The sequence below is a fragment of the Danio rerio genome, chromosome 14, assembly GCF_049306965.1.
Source record: "Danio rerio strain Tuebingen ecotype United States chromosome 14, GRCz12tu, whole genome shotgun sequence".
NCBI lineage: Eukaryota > Metazoa > Chordata > Actinopteri > Cypriniformes > Danionidae > Danio > Danio rerio.
Window position 1 is genome coordinate 52,683,893 of NC_133189.1, and position 18,608 is coordinate 52,702,500.

The following is an 18,608-nucleotide window of genomic DNA, read 5'->3' on the forward strand; positions in this document are numbered from 1 at the left end:
CAAATCATAGGCTAACCGCACAAAAATGCTGTGCTAAACATATAAACCTTCCTATATTCAACATTTAAGTCATGTTAAACTATTTCCCATGAAAACAAAGCGTGTTTAGTTGTGAACGATGCTAAGTTTACATTCATGTTGATGTTAATAGACTCCAAAAACATTGAAGATAACATTAACGCGAATATCTTATAAGCTTATTAGGACAATTGAATTCAGATACGCGTGTAAAGTAGCATAACTACAGCACTGTCAACACTATAAGGGTACATTAATTTCCTCCACATGACACACAGCAGAAACCCAGCGTATACTGTAACAGTTAACAGCCACATAATAAATGATTTAAAGACTGACCTGTTGCGTCCTGTCTGACGGATTCACCATCACCGCCTGCCGAAAACTGTTATCCACATAGGACGCCATGCTCCTGGATAATCCACAGCCGATCTCTCACGCAAGTGGTTTGTTTATGAAGGGGGCACAAACCCAGTTTTTATTTCTCGGAAGCTGCAGAGAGAGCTTGTCTTGTCCCCAGGCCACAGCCTGAGCCAGGAGCTTTCTTAATGTCCCTCGACCCGATCCCACAGGCACCAGACCGGCTGCTTTTTCCTCTTCCAGCCGCTGGAGCTTCTCCAACCGGACGCTGAGAGGAGATTTTTAAGCAGTGAGTTTTAGCTCTGTTTTACGCAGACGAGTGCATTTCTCAGCATTCCGTTTGTCCCCTGTTCGCTATTCCATCTTCAGTTTTCCATCCTAAAACAATGTCCATTGCACGCGCTTTGGCGAGTGTCCATTTTAAGTGATTTCCAAAGCAGCGGAGAGTGAAAAGCAGCATTTATACTGAGTGTTTCAGTGTCTAGAAGCGACGGATGGTCTGCTGTCTGTCTGGGCTTGCTGTTGTAAAAGCCGCCGCCACCACCATGGTGACCGACCGAGCGCCTCAAGAGGTTCATGGGCGAGTCCATTCAGCACAATGCTTGTAATGCGCCCTCAGTGCGCTTTACTCACAACACGTGGAGTTTTGGCGACATCCGCTGGACGATGGTGGAATTGCAGCTTTGAAGAAAAGGTTATACTGTATTATTGCTCAATGGTTAGCTCTGTCGCCTGACAGCAAGAATGACGCTGGTTCAAGTCCCAGTTGGCATTTCTGTGTGGAGTTAGCATGTTCTCGCTGTGCTGGTGTGGGTTTCCTTCGGGAGCTCCGGTTTCAGTTCAAAGACATGCGCTATAGGTGAATTGAATAAACTAAATTGGCCAAATTGTATGGGTATGAATGAGTGTGTATGGATGTTTCCCAGTGATGGGTTGCAGCTGGAAGGTGTTTACACACTGTGTAAAACATATGCCGAATAAGGTGGTACATTCTGCTCTGGCCACCCTTGATGAATAAATTGACTAAGCCCAAGGAAAATGAATGAATGTTGCTTTTACAGTCGTCCTGAATAAAGATCATTATTATTGTTATGTCTCAGAACGGTTAAACCAGTCCTGTTTAAAACTCAATGTAAACAAAACAGTTGCAATGTACCTTTCTAAAACAAACATAGCAAATAATCTAACAGATGTCGACGTGGCTGGGGACAAAATATATCAGGGCTCAACAATAAGGACTGCCCGATGGCCCGGGGCCAGCTTGAGAGACACTCAGGACAGTAGACAAGATCATTAATCAGGGGCTGCCACAGTGGAATGAACCACCAATTTATCCAGCATATGTTTTACACAGCCGTTCTAACTGCAACCCAGTACGGGGAAACACCATACATACTCATTCACACATACACTATGGCAAATTTAGTTTATTCAATTCCCCTATAGCGCATCTCTTTGGACTGTGGGGGAAACCCACGCCAACACAGGGAAAACATGCAAACTCCACACAGAAATGCCAGCTGAACCAGCTGGGACTCGAACCAGTGACTTCTTGCTGTGAGGCGACAGTGCTAACCACTGAGCCACCGTGTCGCCCCATGTGTAAACATATCATTTTTAATTTTGCAATCTTGCATCTCCAAACACACACAAACCAGGGACTGGTGATGGACAGTTTGAAATTTGTGTGTTTTTTCAACATAAGTTCTTTGATATAATGGATGTATGTAGGCTATGTGTTTCTATGTTTGTTTTTTTATTTGTTTCACCATGCCAATAGTAATTTAATTATATATTGGTGTAAGATTTATAACTATGCTTCATTTAATGCATGTTTTAAATTATGCACTGAATAAACAGCGTGGACTGATTTCAGCGGTGCTTATACCTTTTAATAAATAATCCATAAGCCTATAAATGTAATGCATCCCAACTAAACACTGATTCCATGGAGACAAAACACTCATGGCGGTTCATGAGAGAGAGAGAGAGAGAGAGAGAGAGAGAAGGAGAGAGAGAGAGAGAGAGAGAGAGAGAGAGAGAGAGAGAGAGAGATGACCTCCTGCCCAGAGCTTGTATTACAGTCCACTGAGATGCATAAGGACATCTCAACTCTTTTAAACATAGAAATGAGTGTGATGAAGAGGGTTAAACTGGATAGCACATCTTCTGAAGCGGACAGAGAAACTGGACAGAGAATCCTCTTCACAGGTGAGTCTTTCTGAACATAAACACCAAGTAATTTTGTGTAGAAAAGACATCTAATAAATGTCTAAACACAGCCAGCTTGGCTTAAACGAGGCTAAATTTAGACTGTCAGTGAAAATCTAATTGACGTCTTAAAATTAAAGAACATGTCAATTAAAACAAAAATTTAGACTTGTAGATTTAGACTTTTTTCAAAACTGCTACTCTCTGATGATTTGAAGTACTTATTGTATCCTCACTTGTAAGTCACTTTGGATGAAAGCATTTGCTAAATGTAAAACTGGACTATTAAGACACAGATTTGACAGACTTCACATGTGTTGTTATTTTTTCCTGGGTATTTAGCTTAGTATTAGTTTAGAGCTGTTCCTATTTCTGACAATCCAAACGTAGCCAGGTTTTAGACAAGCCGTCTATGTTTCGATGTATATTAGGCATCAACTAGACTTGGACTTGGTCAGCCGTTTTGAATGTTATCACTCAATTGAATGGGCATCATCAGTGATAAATATGGGCCAGTGGGGGCCTTCTGCGCCTACTAGTTAGCTCAGAAGGCTGTTAATACCCATACACATGGTTAATCAGCTATTGAGGTAACGAGAATTATTTATATTATTTATTAAATTTCCCATTGATTGTATTTTATGAACGCCTATCTCAGGGGTCACCAATCCTGGTCCTGGAGGGCCGGTGTCCCTGCAGGGTTTAGCTCCAACTTGCCTCAACACACCTGCCTGGATGTTTCAAGTACACCTAGTAAGACCTTGATTAGCTTGTTCAGGTGTGTTTGATTAGGGTTGGAGCTAAAATCTGCAGGTCACCAGCCCTCCAGGAACAAGTTTGGTGACCACTGGTCTATCCCAACCCTAAATAATAATTCACGCAAAAGACTCAATGTACACATGCGTAGCCAAATTCACGTGCCTAAAATATTTATTTATATTCACAAAAAAATTTCACGTGCACAAAATAAAAATACATTTTCATAAAATACGTTTCACAAATGCAAAACACCATTTGCAAATGTATAAGAGTGTACAAAAAGTTTTGAATGTTAAAAACTTGCGAGTTTATCCTAAATGAGAATGTGCAAATCCTCTTTCACGTACGACTCCCCCTGGATACGTGTGTGTGTGTATTTTTGAGACTCTCCTGCCAGAAGCAGTGCAACTCGTACCTTTCAGCCAATCAGATGAGAGGTGTAGTCGATGACACCCACTCTGCGTTCCATTTGCGCAGACTGTTCCTCTCCAGCATGGCGAACAGAGAAAGCAGCAGTCGCAGTCGCACTTTTTTCATTTATTTACTTATTTGACCATAGCCTCACTCTTTTAATTCATTATTTTGCCGCAGCTCTGCTCTTCTTATTTATTATCTCTCAGCCCCATGAGCAAACTGTAGCCTGCAGGGTCATGATGAGGATTAAGTATCATTCCGGCCCCACAGGAGTAGCAGCGCTATTTTTTTGTGAATATAAATAAATATTTTACGCACGTGAATTTGATTTTATGCATGTGAATTTGGCTACGCATGTGTACATCATGTCTTTTGCGTGAATTTCTTTTGAGACTTATCTGATTCCATAGGCCACAGCTCTGCAGAGTTTAGCTCCAACCACCTCCAACTCACACTTACTTCAGAGTCTCTAGTAGTCTTGTAAACACTTTGACTAGTTGGATCAGCTGTGGTTGATTAAGGTTGGAGCACAACTGCAGAGCTGCGGCCCTCCAGGAACCCAGTTTTAGACCTTTGGTATAGGGGGTGATTTTGTATACAGCCTCTTTCTTCATCATGATCTGTTTTGATGCTGTTAAGGTCCAGATGGTGTTGGAGATTTCCGTCCTAGACTGGACTTTTTTCCCCGCAGCATCGGGATTGGCTCTTTATCTCCGGATGCCACAAGTGATCTGGGTTTCCTCTTCCGGGCTGCACCGCATGCACCTCCGCCGTTACCCAAACACAGGCACACCGGAGAGCTAGGCTGGGGCCTGCAGTTCTCCACTGTCCTCAACAGACCCACTGACATCTACTGCAGACAATATGAGGTTGTTAGACTTATAGATACATTGTTATACCAACACAATTCGTAACTTTTTGATTTAGTGGCTAAGTTGTAGGAATTTGTATGATCTCATTCGTACAGTTTAGTGCGATTTGCTCATCCTCCAGTGAAGGTTGAGTTTGAAGGTGGGGTTGGGTGCCACGCCTCCTATTTAAAATCCTACATTTTGTTCGACTGAATTCGAATTCATACAAATTAGCCACTAAACTGAGACTTCCTCGTGAGATCAGGCTGGTTATATTGTCTTTCTGTGTGGGCTAGTGACTGCAGAAAAAATACTTAAAATATTAGTTTACAGAAAAGTATAATGGCGATGCAGTGGCGCAGTAGGTGGTGCTGTCGCCTCAATGCAAGAAGGTCGCTGGTTTGAGCCTCGGCTGGGTCAGTTGGCGTTTCTGTGTGGAGTTTGCATGTTCTTCCTGTGTCCATGTGGTTTTCCTCCAGGTGCTCCGGTTTCCCCCACAGTCCAAAGACATGCGGTACAGGTGAATTGGGTAGACTAAATTGTCCGTAATGTATGAGAGTGAATGAGTGTGTATGGATGTTTCCCAAAGATGGGTTGCAGCTGGAAGGGCATCCGCTGCGTAAAAACATATGCTGAACAAGTTGGCGGTTCATTCCGCTGTGGCAACTTTATATAATGTAGATTCTGTCAAAAAAAAACATCTTTTTTGCAATCTCCGGAGCCTCTGTGAACAAAACCAGGACCCCTTCTGCTCTCTCCCACCTTGACAAACCACCTGTAGAAAACACACTCTTTGATCACTATTACACTTTCACCAAGTTTGCACATTTGCACCAGACACTTTCTTATAATCACTCCATATCTTTAAAAAAAAAACATTGAATTGAATGAAGTGTGCTTCACACGGGTGAGTGGGCTTGACAAACCACCTGTAGAAACACTCTTCTCTTTCTATACAAAACCCCTTAAGCCTGGTTTATACTTCTGCGTCAAGTGATCGGTGTGACCCATGGCACATGTAATGCGTGTAGCCGTGCATTTATACTTCTGCACGCTGTTTGTGTTGCTCTGCAACAACACTTCCGAAACGCTAGTTGGCAGTAGGTGTTTATGTTCCTCTGTGTTGAATTTCTTTACTGGTGCTTTGTTTTTTCTGAACGCTACCTTAATGTACAAACTCGCTAATTTTGAGACGGGAATCGGCGGACGTGCAACAGCTTTAATTATAAGGTAAGCACAAGACAGCAGTTTCCATCTGGAGCTCATTCACGGGACTCCACACTTGTAAACAATCGCTCCATCGGGCTCGCAAAGCCCTCACCTCCGCCTACATTCGTCAGCGCTACTAAGTCGACCAATCACAGAGCTTGTATAATAATAAGTCTGTAAAATAAACTATTAAAAGTGCTAATGATTGTGATAGTAAGTGTTGTATTGTCGTCTTTCATGTCGTAACGCAGCTTTAATGTGCTTTTTAAATAAATAAATAAAAAACATATCAGCTCCTTGCAATCGTGACAGCAATAAGATCCAATGGCCCGCCGACCGCTTTTACTCCAAAAGGGCGAAATCGCAGGGCTGTTGCTGGCGCTGCAGTTTCAATGGAACGTTTTATTGAGTGTCGCCTTTAGGTCATTCTAAGCGCTTTGAGCTTTCTTAGGCCCCGTTTACACTAATGCGTTTTCGTTTTAAAACGCATAAGTTTTGCTACGGTTACGCCATCCGTCCACACTACGCTGTAGTTCTCGAGCGCCGAAAATGGAGCGTTTTGAAAACGCTGGCGAGGCCGTTTTCATTCTGAAACGCTGCTGCTCCGTCTCAGTGTGGATGAGGAAAAACGGAGACATCTGAAAACGGAGGCGGGACTGCTGAGATTCGCTACCTGATTGGGGCTTTTGTGTCATTGCCTTCGTCACTGTATCCTTCCCTCATTCGTCAAGCCTCTATCACATGACTATAACACATGGCTTTAACGCTATCAGAAGACAATACTGTAAACAACAACATGGGCACAGAAATAGGAGCGTTGTTTGCAATATTGTCTGTTTTAGGCGCCATTGTGCAGTTATTCATTTGTTACGTTAAGTAACAACTCGACCTCGTCTGTCCACAGAAATACCTCTCTTGCTTTCTTTGCCATCGCGTTTAATGTTCAACCGGCTTTTGTTGACTAACAATAACCAAATGCAGAGGGAGACACGTGCTTTCTGTTTATACTACAATGCACATGCCCAGAGTGCTCGAATGGTCACGTGATATACGTTTTTGGTGACGTAGTGTGGACGGAGATATGTTCAGAGACGCTAGGTAAAACGTTAGTGTGGATGCGGATCGTTTTTTATCTAAAATGCCATTTTAAAACTAAAACTTACTAGTGTAAACGGGGCCTTATTGGTCGTTATACTTTTCTCCATTCAAAACTTTATGCGTGACACGTCTTGTGTATTCTATGGTCTTTGATACTACTTAGGCTATATACATAGTTAGCATACACTTTAATAGCTGGGTTGTTTTTTAAGGCAACATTGGGTAAAATATGAACAAACCCATGCACTGTGTTAAAAAGTGTCAATCATTCATTCGGTTTTTTTTTCAGCTTAGGGGTCGCCACAGCGAAATGAACCGCCAACCAATTTTTCATTTCTTGTCGGCTTAGTCCCTTTATTAATCCAGGGTCACCACAGCGGAATGAACCACCAACTTTCCTTTTTCAATTAAGTTGATCAACGAGCAAGCAAGGAAGGATGGTCAAAGACTAAGATAACAGGATTGGTTTGCACAACAGAGGGCAGTGGGGCATATGGTACTTTAATCATTTTTTATTTTTTTATAAAAATTTTATTAAAATTACTGATTTTATGGAATCATATTTATATTAGGAGGTATTTTAGGATTAGATTTTAATGTGTATGTATGTTACATGTTGTCTTGTTGGTGTCGATGTACAGCAGAACCTTTTTTCTAAAACAAATTTCTCCTACGGGAGACAATAAATTTTACCTTGACCTTATCCAGCAAGTTTTTACGCAGCGGATGCCTTTCCAGCCGCAACCCATCTCTGGGAAACATCCACACACACATTCATACTCTACAAACAATTTAGCCTATCGAATTTACCTGTACCGCATATCTTCGGGCTGTGGGGCAAACTGGAGCACCCGGAGGAAACCCTCTTGAACGCAGGGAGAACATGCAAACTCCACACAGAAACACCAACTGAGCCGAGGCTCGAACCAGCGACCCAGCGTCCTTCTAGCTGTGAGGCGACACTGCTTTGCTCTGAACCGCCAACCATTCCAGCATATGTTTTAGACAGCAAATGCACTTCCAGCTGCAACCCAGTACTGGGAAACATCTATACACACTATTCACACACACACACACACACACACACACACACACACACTACACCTATAGTGCATGTCTTTGGACTGTGGGGGAAACCGGAGCACCAGAAGGAATCCCACACCAGCATGGGGAGAACATGCAAACTCCACACACAAATGCCAACTCCCCCAGCCGGGACTCAAACCAGCAACCTTCTTGCTGTGAGGTGATAGTGCTAACCACAGAGCCACTGTTTTGATTAAAAACACTCATTTAATTGATAAACTGTACTCAATATTGGGATTGTTAAAAAAACGTTCTGCTCAGCTTGACAGATTTGTGTCAGCCGTGGACGGAGTCTTGAGCTTAACACACACTGTTGGTAACCACAGAGGCCAGGCTTGTGTTTCCTCCAGTCCCCCATTACCGCTGATGGGTTTCAGAAAACAGCTCGAGTGCATGGAGAGGAAGCTTTTTCTCTTCTACTGATCAATAATTCATTGCTTGCACACAGGTTCGCTCAGGCCCGAATCCAGGACAAGCAGCAGAGCGTCAAGAGGAACCACAGCACACATGATCCCTACAGCGAGAACCACAACAAACACTTCCAGCTTAACAAGGTGAGAGATAAACAAAAGAGACGCTCCAGAAGCATCCTCACTGCTGGATCCACAAATGATTATATGGAGAATAAGCTGTCGGATTATTCATGACTGTCTCGTGACGTTTGTCTTTGTTCTTCTCTTCTTTCTGCAGAAAAGCACAACCGGACACCAGTATACTTTTTTCACATGACACAAGTCAAATGTTTGTTCAGTGCTGCTTGTTTGTGCTCTTAAATTCACTGTTATGTCTATAAAAATGTCTAATAAAAATGACATTTAATGCATGATGTTTTTGGTTAAATTTGCTGTTAAAAAATAATGAATGTTAAAAATAAAGCTGCATGAAAAAGGGTTTTCGTCGAGGCCATAGACTGAAGAACATTTTAGTGAATGTTTCTACAAATTATACATGTATTTTATGGTGGGAAGAACAATCATTCATTTTCCATCAGCTAAGTCGCTTTATTACAGTTTTTCCCAGTCGCTTTGGTGCGTTTCTCACAACACTAGTGTATTTCTGCACAACAGTTAATGCATTTCTCAAAACAATTAGTACAAACTGCAAAACCTAGCTGAAACCTGCAAAAGCGCGACACATGCTCAAAATAGATAGTTCATTCATCAAAAGCAAGTATTGATGTCAATCAAAGTGTCAGTGTCATCAAAATATAAAGTCCTGACACCATTGTTTATGATCAAGATAGTCAAATGGCTGTCATGTTTTCATTATGAATTTACTCAGGACATTTTTTCAATGCAAACAAGTCAGATTTTGGTGACACTTCCTGAAAATGCTCAAGACAGCACTTTAAACTATTTGCACAGCCATTTGAACACTACAGTAAAGTTAGACATCACTGCATTTAGTGAGGTATCTGAGTACAAGACACTGAATATGTATGTTTCACATTTTTACTGCATTTGTTCTTTGCAATCCTAATTTATTCACAGCATTGTGCAAAAGAACAAACACACCCTTATTTACAACAAACATAAACTCCCTTTGGGTAGAGCTGTGCACAACTGTACACAATATTGCAGTACATATTGGACCTGAACCTGCAACATACACAGGTCTGTAAATCATCCATGAAATTGTTTAATTGTAAAGACATTTTCAGAAAAATAAAGATTTAAAAAAAATTTCATAAAGTTTGCTTGACCATTTTTGACATCAAGTTCGACATTTTTGTATGTAATGTAATTTTTGTCAAGTAATGAAATGAGGACTGTTAGTTTTATATGGAGTGACTATTCAGCATTTACAAGTTTAGTTCATTTTGACTGACATGACATAAGCAAATGATAATGTTATAAATAGCAGAGAGTTGAATGAAAGCAATTGATGCATGTCTGAAAGCATTTGCAATTTGTTGAAAGAATGAGAAACTGCTACTAGGATGTGCACAAATGACTAATTGTTTTGAGAAATGCATTAACTGTTGTGCAAATGTAAATAAGGTTGTGAGAAATGCACCAAAGCGACTGAGAAAAACTGTAATCAGGGGTCGCCACAGCAGAATGAACCACCAACTTATCCAGCATATGTTTTACACAGTGGATGCCCTTCCAGCCACAACCCAGTACTGGGAAACACCCATACACTCTCATTCGCGCACACACACACACACGCACACGCATACACACAAACACACACACACGCACACTCAAACACTACTGGCAATTTAGTTTATTCAATTCACCTATAGGCGACGCTGTGGCGCAGTAGGTAGTGCTGTCACCACACAGCAAGAAGGTCGCTGGTTCGAACCTCAGCTTGGCTCAGCTCAGTTTACGTTTCTGTGTGGAGTTTGCATGTTCTCTTTGGTTTCGCGTGGGTTTCCTCCGGGTGTTCAGGTTTCCCCCACAGTCCAAAGACATGCGGTACAGGTGAATTGGGTAGGCTAAATTGTCCGTAGTGTAGTGTGTGTATGAATGAGTGTGTGGATGTTTGCCAGAGATGGGTAGCGGCTGGAAGGGCAGTAAAAACGTGCTGGATAAGTTGGTGGTTCATTCTGCTGTGGCGACCCCGGATTAATAAAGGGACTAAGCCGACAAGAAAATGAATGAATGAATTCACCTAAAGTGCATGTGTTTGGGCTGTGGGAGAAACCGGAGCACCTGGAGGAAACCTATACGGGGAGAACATGCAAACTTCACACTGGAATGCAACTATCTATCTATCGATCTGAAATGGAACTGACCCAACTGGGACTCAAACCAGTGATTTTCTTGCTGAGAGGTGATAGTGCTGACCACTGAGCCACCGTCGTGTTGCCATGGGAACTATTTTAATCTAATAATTTAATCTATTTTTTTCCAAAAGAATCTTTTGTGGGATGTTTCCTAAACCATTAATATTCACTTTCTTGTAAGAGTGTATTTCCTTTTTTTATGTTAGATACAGAAATCAGAAGTGTCTTGTAATTATATTAATTAGATTCCCCTGTATTATTTGTGAATACTTGCAGATTTATTAAATGTATTTCCATATTAATCGAACTGGATACAAAAGAAAAAAGAAAGAAAGAAAGAAAGAAAGAAAGCAGTTGTCTATCTATGCTGCTGTTTACCATATATATGTTGTATACAATAAATTTTTATTACATCTATCTATCCATCCATCCACCCATTCATCCAACTACTCAGTGGCTCTTCAGTTTCAGATCGCACCCACCCCTCCCCCCTTCACGATCTTCAGTTTCAGATCGCTTCCCTATTCCCCCCATGGCCCCATCACCCAAGGGGGCCCCCCGCATTTTGCGCAACGCCACTGCATCTACCCATCCATCAATCAATCAATCTATCCATTCATCCATCCATATATCCATCCATCCATCCATCCAATTAATCAATCCATTCATCCATTCATCCATTCATCCATCCATCCATCCATCCATCTATCTATCTATCTATCTATCTATCTATCTATCTATCTATCTATCTATCTATCTATCTATCTATCTATCTATCTATCTATCTATCTATCTATCCATCCACCCATCTAACCACCCATCTATCAATCCATCCATCCATCCATCAATCAATCAATCAATCAATCAATCAATCAATCAATCAATCAATCAATCAATCAATCAATCAATCAATCAATCAATCAATCAATCAATCAATCAATCAATCCACGCAACCACCGATACACCCACCCACCCATCCATCCATCCATCCATCCATCCATCCATCCATCCATCCATCCACTATCCGTCTTGCTATCCATCAAGCCATCCAATAATCTATCCATCCATGTAGATAGAGAGAGAGAGAGAGAGAGAGAGAGAGAGAGAGAGAGAAATAATAGCATTCAATATTTTCCTATGGCTTAGTCCCTTTATTCATCAGGGGTCGCCACAGCGGAATGAACCATCAACTTATCCAGCATCAGTTTTACGCAGCACATGCCCTTCCAGCAGCAACCCAGTACTGGGAAACACACAAATTCACACTCATACACTACGGCCAATTTAGTTTATTCAGTTCTCCTATAACGCATGTGTTTGGACTGTGGGGGGAAACTGGAGTACCCGGAGGAAACCCACACCAACACGGACTCCACAAAAAAATGCCAACTGACCCAGATAGGAATTGAACCAGCGACCTTCTTGTTTCTTGCTAACCACTGAGCCACCATGCCACCCGCTAATTATATCATTAACAAAATTTCAAATTCATTAATGTATATTTACTAATATGAAACCTAATTTTAGCGTATTGGTGACTGAAATATGCTTGTATGATATTACCAATATTAGAAACTCCTACGCAAAAAATATGTATGTAAAAATATGAAAACCCTACGCAAAAAATATGTATGTATTTTTTTAATTACTAGATATATAGTATAATTGTATTTTGTTTATACTTACCCTCTGGCGTGTATATTTTTGTAAAATGTTTTATGTTGTTCTTTAAACGCTCCAAAAAACCCTATTTCCACGAGTCTCCACAGCACTAGGAGGCGCTACATGCTCACGTATGCTTCAGTTACAACAAGTAATACTCTTTCTTTCAGAATATTCCAGTCAGCCGTCCATTCAGTGCAGGACTCTTTCCCCATCAAAATCTAAGAAAATGTCAAACCCAACTCCCGAAGCCAAGCCTGGAAACGCAGAAAACCCCCGGGTGTTCTTTGACGTAGAAATCGGTGCTGAACGAGGTCAGGATGTGTTGTTTTTCTTCAGACAGAAGCTGAATGACTGCATGCTGCTGCCACATGCTGGAGCTACTCAAACACACACAGACAGAGGGAAATACACTACATTAAACTCAAACAGAAACAGTATTAGGTAGAAAAACTGCGTTAAGTTTCATATTAAGGCAGTGAACGGTGTTATTGAGCGATTTCTGTGGCACGAGCTAGTGCGTTGTGCTATAAAGGGACAGTTCACCCCAAAAATAAAAATTCACTCGTCACTTACTCAACCTCAAGTGATTCCAAACCTTTATGAGTTTCCTTATTCTGCCAAACACAAAAGAAGATGTTTTGAAGAATGTTGGAAACCGGTAACCATTGTCAGCCATTGTAGCTAAAACAAACACTATCGTAGTCAATGGTTACCTTTTGTGAAGGGTGATTAAAAGGATGGCAGAATTTTTATTTCATCCTGGTGACAAATTGACTCATTAAGATATACATTTTTTATATTATATTACATACAATTGCATGTTTGCAGGGGTGAATCGAGATGTTTTTGAGTTATTTCTAAATGGTGTTAACCAACATGTTTCATTACTCTACCATCAGAAGATAGTTGACCTAGAATTAATAAAGTTTTAATACATTATATTGTATATTTAGCATTTTTAATTGTTGTTAAATGTAAAGCAAATAAATAATACAGATTTCATTACAAATATAAGTCAAAAAGACACGTTTTAAAGCATCAAAACATTAAAAATCTACTTCAGCTTCCATTCAGGTAAAGTTAGTGCGTTGTGCTATAAAAGAACAGTTCACCCCAAAAATAAAAATTCACTCGTCACTTACTCAACCTCAAGTGATTCCAAACCTTTATGAGTTTCCTTATTCTGCCAAACACAAAAGAAGATGTTTTGAAGAATGTTGGAAACCGGTAACCATTGTCAGCCATAGTAGCTAAAACAAACACTATCGTAGTCAATGGTTACCTTTTGTGAAGGGTGATTATGGCAGAATTTTCATTTCATTCTGGTCACAATTTGACGTAGGATATATTTTTTTAATTATTATTTCCTTCATTATGATTTTAAATACACTTACGTGTATGTAGGGGTGAATCGAGATGTTTTTAGGTTATTTCTCAATGGTGTTAACCAACATGTTTCATTACTCTACCATCAGAAGTAGTTGACATATAATTATTCAACTTTCTAATACATTATATAGTATATTTAGCATTTTTAATTGTTGTTAAATGTAAAGCAAATAAATAATACAGATTTCATTATAAATATGGGTCAAAAAGACACGTTTTAAAGCATCAAAACATTAAAAATCTACTTCAGCTTCCATTCAGGTAAAGATGGTTTTATGTTCACACATTCATCAGTCATATTAGCAGCCAATGACTATCAAAGTACAGCATTCACAGATCAATTGGGCTAAAGTTAATGGTGTTATGAAGTCATAATTACATCTGATTTCAGACCCAATATTCAAAGTACCATGGTAAACAATATAGGGAGCACATTCACTGAATGCATTATATTACATTTTATTAACAAACATGTTTCATTACTTTCCCATCAGTAGTATTTTTTTTTAGTAAACTAAACTGTAGTTTATGACTTGTAATTGTTGTTAAATGTAAAACAAACAAATAATATCCAGATTTCATTATAATAATGAGTCAAAGATGACAATATGTAAAGCATCAACACATTAAAAATCTAATAAGACTATCATACATAAACATTTGTTTCAATTTATTTAATTAATTAATTTTTACCATGATTAATCCAAAGACATCCACTAAAAAGCCATCAACTGTTTACACAGCCGATGCCCTTCTAGTTGCAAGCAAGTCCTAGGAAACATCCATACACTCTCACATTCGCACTCATACACTAAAACCAATTTAGTTAATTCAATTCACCTATAGTGCATGTGTTTGGACTGTGGGTGAAACTGGAGCACCCGGAGGAAACCCACGCCAACATGGGGAGAACATGCAAACTCCACACAGAAATGCCAAATGACTCAGCCGGGACTTGAACCAGTGACCTTTTTGCTGAGGCGACAGTGCTAACCACAGAATATAAATATGTACATTTATATTACATTTCTCCTGCATGGCCAATAATAATAATAATAATGACTAATAATGATTTAGTAATGTTTTTTTTTTTACTCCACTCTGCAGTTGGCCGTGTAGTGTTTGAGCTGTTTGCTGATGTGGTCCCTAAAACAGCAGAGAATTTTCGAGCTCTTTGTACTGGTGAGAAAGGAGTCGGTAAAAGCACCGGAAAACCACTGCACTTCAAGGGCTGCCCGTTCCACCGCAGTGAGTGTCCAGTTCATCTAACGCACCAGCTTCAGATCCTGGAAAACCTGGAAATGTTAAAGAATTTAAATTTGTAGTCTTAAAAAAGTCAGGGAAATTACTGTAGTGATGTTTTTACTTCAAGCTCTAAAATTAATACAAAATATACTTACCGGCCACTTTATTAGGTACACCAGTCCAACTGCTCATTAACGCAAATTTCTAATCAGCCAATCACATGGCAACAGCTCAATGCATTGAGGCATGTAGACATGCTGCAGTTCAAATCGAGCATCAGAATGGAGAAGAAAGGGGATTTAAGTGACTTTGAATGTGGCATGGTTGTTGGTGCCAGATGGGTTTGGTCTGAGTATTTCAGAAACTGCTGATCTTCTGAGATTTTCATGCACAACCATCTCTAGGATTTACAGAGAATGGCTGAAAAAGAGAAAAAATCCAATGAGCGGCAGTTCTCTTGGCGCAAATGTCTTGTTGATGCCAGAGGTCAGAGGAGAATGGCCAAACTGGTTCCAGCTAATAAAAGGCAACAGTAACTCAAATAAGCACTCGTTACAACCGAGGTCTGCAGAAGAGCATTTATGGACGCACAACACATCCAACCTTGAGACGGATGGACTACAGCAGCAGAAGACCACACCGGGTGCCGCTCCTGTCAGCTAAGAACAAGAAACTGAGGCTACAATTCACACAGGCTCACCAACATTGGAAAATAGAAGATTGGAGAAACATTGCCTGGTCTGATGAGTCTCGATTTCTGCTGTAACATTCTGATGGTCGGGTCAGAATTTGGCGTCAACAACATAAAAGCATGGATCCATCCTGCCTTGTATTAACGGTTCAGGCTGGTGGTGGTGTAATGGTGTGGGGAATATTTTCTTGGTACACTTTAGGTCCAATTGAACATCGTGTCAACCTACCTGAGTATTTTTGCTGACTATGTTCATCCCTTTATGACCACAGTGTACAATCTTCTGATGGCTACTTTCAGCAGGATAACACACCCTGTCATATAGCACGAATCATCTCAGACTGGTTTCTTGAACATGACAATGAGTTCACTGTACTCAAATGGCCTCCACAGACACCAGATCTCAATCCAGTAGAGCACCTTCGAGATGTGGTAGAATGGAAGTTTTATATCATGTATGTGCAGCCGACAAATCTGCAGCAACTGTGTGATGCTATCTTGTCAATATGGACCAAAATCTCTGAGGAATATTTCCAGAACCTTATTGAATCTATGCCATGAAGGATTAGGGCAGTTCTAAAGGCAAAAGTGAGTCCAACCCGGTACTAGTAAGGTGTACCTAATAAAGTGGCCGGTAAATGTATATGTGTCAAATAACTACTAATCCACCATCTCAATATGAGAAGGAAAAAATGTGTGTGGGGGTGGGGGGGGGTGGGGGGATGGGGGTGGTGTACAACTGTAACAACTACATAAATGTTACATTACCGTATGTTTATATATATATATAAATATATATATATATATATATATATATATATATATATATATATATATGATAAATAAAAAAAAAATGAGTGATAGAGCTTTTACTGTACATTAAAACGTATCCTGCAAGTTTTTTAAGGGCAAATATAATAAATATACTTTTTTACTATGATTCACTTCCTAAACTGTCACTCAGTTTGACAATAGTTGTTCTCATAAACTTGTAATGATTTAATTATTATGAAAATTACCATGATGACTTATTATTTTATATGGTTTAATATGTGCATATCAGAATAAGTATGTGGCTTAATTTTTACATAAATGTACACTATATGCTTTCCTGATTGATGAAGGAACATTATTTCACCAATAGTTTGACTTTTATTGGAAACATTAAAGCATATTAAAATCATTTAAAACCAGAATAAATGCCATCCGACACACAACTATAAATCAACCCTCCATAAAACAAATAATCGAACCCTTGTCTCCTAATAATCATGAACATATGTTGTTTTCTCCTCAGTCATCAAGAGTTTTATGATTCAGGGTGGAGATTTCTCTAATCAGAATGGAACCGGTGGAGAAAGCATCTATGGGGACAAATTTGAGGATGAAAACTTTCACTACAAGGTACCACAGAGATGCTTTAACAGTATAGGATAGCTCAACACATGGTAAAAAGAGCGACTGACCGTCATGCTGTTCCAGTTCTGTTAAACAGAAAAGTAGGCTGTGTCAAAACAAAGGCAGAGACATGTAGCCTCTGCATAAATCCTTACAAATCTAATTTCTGACAGACTGTCAGTAGCTATGTTTCCATCAAAAAATGCGAATAAACTTTATGCGCAAAACTGGATTATCGCATAAAAGTTGTGCGAATGAAGCAGCGTTTCCATCCAACGAGTCAAAGCGAACAAAATCGTCACTTCCTGATTAACTGGCACCAAATATCAATAGTAAAAACTGCATTTGCTGCAGTAGGAGAGGCTGCATCAATCTTTTCTAAATGAATGCGCCTCAGAAGACAATCCTGACAACAGTGAGCGCGCAGTGGCATTTGAAGGTGTCAGACGCGGAGCACAGGTGCTCTCGATTCAGGAGGTCATTAATAATATAATAACATTAATACTGAAATGGTAAGGCGTTTTATAATGACCAAAACAACATTTCAGATGTTTTAGAATGTGCTCAGCCTGACGTTTTGTCCATTCACACACATTTTAAGCATCACATGATCTCTTTCAATAAAATCACATGACCTTTTTTAAAGGGTCACGAAACACCAAAACACATTTTTTGAGCTGTTGACAGTCGTATATGTGTCCCACACTGCTAAAAACACTATTAGGACACCTATATTTCACTAAAAAGTGTAAATTGGTTGTTTTTGCGTTATTTCAAGCAAATTCGTACTTCCGGCTTGAAACAAATTTTTGAAGCTGCGTCACGGTCATGACATAATAGCGTGTATTCCAGCGTGCAGACTGGGCGTCTGTGCCAGAGTGTGTCTTATTACGTATTACAGCCTGCTGCATTAATGCATGAGTAAGGCTTGGTTCAAACCAATCAGCGCGCTCTATTGTGCAACTTCATTAATATTCATTACTGTCACAGTGTTTAGACGACAGAGACGCCACGTTGTGTTGGCAAAACAAGCGTGAAGTGTTGCTTTTATAGTTTGCTGCTGTTAAGTTTTGTTTTCATTTTCTCTCTGTGAGAGCGCAGCTGGAGTCACGTGTGGATTAACAGTGTACGCGAAGCTCGACAACAATAACTTACGTGTCTAAGGAGGATTATTGTTTACCTGAGAGCTGTTCTCATCTGCAAATGCTGAGATCCGGATTCGCGTGTAGTCTTCTCTTAATAAAGACGCGGCTCTAGTTGCTGGTGATTGTCCTGTCTCTACAGATTTGGTAAGTGAGCGACCAGTGCTCTTTGTTTATTCAGTTTGTTCGTATCGAACTAAGTTAACTATTGCACCGAGTGTAAACATGTTAGCACTACAACCAAACTTAAACCTCGTGTAGGGTTTTTACCGCATTTAGTGACCGGAATAACACACGCGGCTTTCTGACACTACCTGCCGTGTGCATCTAAGTTTCCG

The 18,608-nt window shown here is 40.0% G+C and overlaps 3 protein-coding genes and 1 long non-coding RNA gene across 34 annotated transcripts in view; 2 read left to right on the plus strand and 2 right to left on the minus strand.

The window, feature by feature from the left end:
• The window catches only part of rapgef2b (Rap guanine nucleotide exchange factor 2b), a 252,942-nt gene extending 251,986 nt beyond the window's left edge, over nt 1-956 (minus strand). For all 31 annotated transcript variants that reach the window (XM_073922254.1, XM_073922248.1, XM_073922244.1 and 28 more), the window contains exon 1: nt 358-956. In XM_073922254.1, coding sequence (XP_073778355.1) covers nt 358-426 — 69 coding nt within the window. In that variant the 5' untranslated portion in view covers nt 427-956. The remainder of the gene's footprint in view (nt 1-357) is intronic.
• Nucleotides 374-8,897, plus strand: spmip2 (sperm microtubule inner protein 2). The gene is made up of 4 exons (XM_009291291.5): nt 374-2,589; nt 4,402-4,631; nt 8,455-8,560; nt 8,697-8,897. The coding sequence occupies exons 1-3, from the start codon at nt 2,433-2,435 to the stop codon at nt 8,515-8,517; spliced, it is 450 nt and encodes a 149-aa protein (XP_009289566.2). The 5' UTR covers nt 374-2,432; the 3' UTR covers nt 8,518-8,560; nt 8,697-8,897.
• Nucleotides 8,898-12,542: 3,645 nt separating this feature from the next.
• Nucleotides 12,543-18,608, plus strand: part of ppid (peptidylprolyl isomerase D) — a gene marked incomplete at its 3' end in the record, with an annotated part of 19,978 nt that continues 13,912 nt past the window's right edge. Inside the window, 3 exon segments of the mRNA NM_001002065.1 lie at nt 12,543-12,716; nt 14,902-15,042; nt 17,028-17,134. Of these exon segments, the coding sequence (NP_001002065.1) occupies nt 12,632-12,716; nt 14,902-15,042; nt 17,028-17,134 (333 nt within the window). The 5' untranslated portion in view covers nt 12,543-12,631.
• The window catches only part of LOC141377604 (uncharacterized), a 17,042-nt gene continuing 12,876 nt past the window's right edge, over nt 14,443-18,608 (minus strand). Inside the window, exon 3 of the long non-coding RNA XR_012389994.1 lies at nt 14,443-15,089. This is a non-coding gene — a long non-coding RNA (uncharacterized lncRNA). The remainder of the gene's footprint in view (nt 15,090-18,608) is intronic.